The sequence below is a fragment of the Pteropus vampyrus genome, unplaced genomic scaffold (assembly GCF_000151845.1).
Source record: "Pteropus vampyrus isolate Shadow unplaced genomic scaffold, Pvam_2.0 Scaffold14, whole genome shotgun sequence".
Taxonomy (NCBI): domain Eukaryota; kingdom Metazoa; phylum Chordata; class Mammalia; order Chiroptera; family Pteropodidae; genus Pteropus; species Pteropus vampyrus.
In genome coordinates, this window is record NW_011888795.1 from 820067 (window position 1) to 822098 (window position 2032).

General features: G+C 51.0%; 1 protein-coding gene across 1 annotated transcript in view; it reads left to right on the top strand.

Moving 5' to 3' along the window:
• Nucleotides 1–331, top strand: part of LOC111733621 (xyloside xylosyltransferase 1-like) — a 30912-nt gene extending 30581 nt beyond the window's left edge. Inside the window, exon 2 of the mRNA XM_023525666.1 lies at nt 59–331. Coding sequence (XP_023381434.1) covers nt 59–316 — 258 coding nt within the window. The 3' untranslated portion in view covers nt 317–331. The remainder of the gene's footprint in view (nt 1–58) is intronic.
• The last annotated feature ends 1701 nt before the right edge of the window (nt 332–2032 follow it).

Here is a 2032-nt window from a genome sequence, read left to right on the forward strand (position 1 = left end):
TGCTGGGTGTCCAGAGCTGGTCTGCTCATTCCTGCGGTTTCCTCATGCCTTGCTGCAGGTTGTTTTCCACGATGTCGCCGTGCTGACGGACAAGCTCTTCCCCGTTGTGGAGGCCATGCAGAAGCACTTCAGTGCGGGCTCAGGCACCTACTACAGCGACTCCATCTTCTTCCTCTCGGTCGCCATGCACCAGATCATGCCCAAAGGTAACCTGGGCTGCCGGGGGCAGCAGCCCCTGGTATTGAGTGTTTGCCTCTGTTTCCCTGGCTCCAGTACTGCTGGTGTTCAGTATCAGAAGAGCTCCACTGAAACATGAAGGAGGGCAAGGGGGCCAGCCACACCCTTTGTGTAACGGAGCTTCCTGCACAGAGAATCAAGGGCAGGGCCCTGGGTTGCACAGCTCCTGGGGCCCGTTCACAGGGACACAGTGTGAATGGTGCAGTGTGATGTCCCCTGACTCAGGTCATCTGGGCTCCAGCCCTGTCTGTCATACACACTCCACTCTGGGACTCACTTTGCTCATTTGATAAATTGCAGGTAGGACTAGATGACCCTTCATCTACATCTATTAGTTTGCTCTTTCTGGTTTAAATTTATACTTATCTGACTTTAAAATATCAACTCTAGATGTGAGTGGTACAAATTATGACTGAGTAGGACTTTTTTTTTAAACTCTGATGCACAATTAAAGGTTTTTCTGGGCTTTTTCCCTGCAGGGTAGAAGAGATGCAATTGTCTGGTCTGTGATAGCTCTGGTCATCTTTGGACTAGAACCCTCGGGGGCGGGGGGCGGTTCTCATTCATAGGGTGTTCCGGGCTTCTGGATTTTCTCCTCCAAATGGTCCTCAATTGATTTTGGAGCCCTGGATATTGCCCAGGTTCTGGCTATGGTGAACCACGACCTGAGCATTTTAGGTATGATGAGGGGAGTTTTGGGGTCTTGGGGGTAGCAGGTCTCTGAACTGTGACTGGTCGAGTATCCAGTAGTTCTCAGACTGGACAGAACCTGGTAGCCTAGGGGACAACCAGGCCATTTGGTGGAGGCCTGCTGCTCTGGCCCAGCAGACTAGAAGAGAAAGCACCAGACCAGGTATGAAGAACACCACCATTTGAAGGGGCTTGTAAACCAGGATTCAGGAGCTGGAAGCTGACACTTGGTTCCACTGGCAGGTTGTCATTCCACGGGAACATCTAGCCTATCTATTTTAGCTGGGGCTTTGTCTCCATAAGTCAAGTTCCTGCACCACGGAGGCCCCTCCGTGTTCTCTTAGCTATAAGGCAAGGGCTCAGGGAGCTTCACTGGGTGGGGGCCTGAGATAGGAGATGAGCTCACCAAAGGGGCATGGGAGAAGAACTAGCATTTGTGATTCTTCACGGAAACTAGGTACAGCTCTGTGGGCTCCCCAAAGCCCTCCACCAGCCCTGTGAGGTTACAGGTGAGAAAGACCACGACTTGAGTGACTTGCCCAGGGTTATACAGACACTTAAGTGACAGAACTGGGATTTGAACCCAGGTCTGTCTGATGTGGAGGCCTACTTCTCCAAATAGCGATTACTTCCACCCTCTCAGGTGGGCCATACCAGGTCTCCAGGAGGCCTGGTGAAGGTGCTGTGGGCCACTCAGACCAGGAGAAGGTTCCTGCTCTCCTGGATTTGAGGAGAGAGGGCGACAGATTTAGGTGCTTGTCCTGGCCCTGTCACTAAGCACTTGTGTGCCTTTGGTTGATCCAGTTTGTCTCTGTAAACCTCAGTTTCCACACCTATAAATGAGGAGGCTGATCTAGTGAGCTGTTTTGGCTTGCATCGGAAGAGTCTAGAGTCACAGGAATCCCCTATGGGGTTCTGTAGTTTGGGGAGCCAAGAAAAAGAGATTCTGCTTTTACCCCTACCTCTCCCGCCCCATCCCCACTCTTCATAGTCTATGTCGATTGCTGTGTAGATAGGGTTTGGAGCAAGATTCTATTTGGTCAAAGGGTTCCATGATTAAACTAGTTTGAAACATCTCGACTATGTAGACCTTTAGGATCTGATT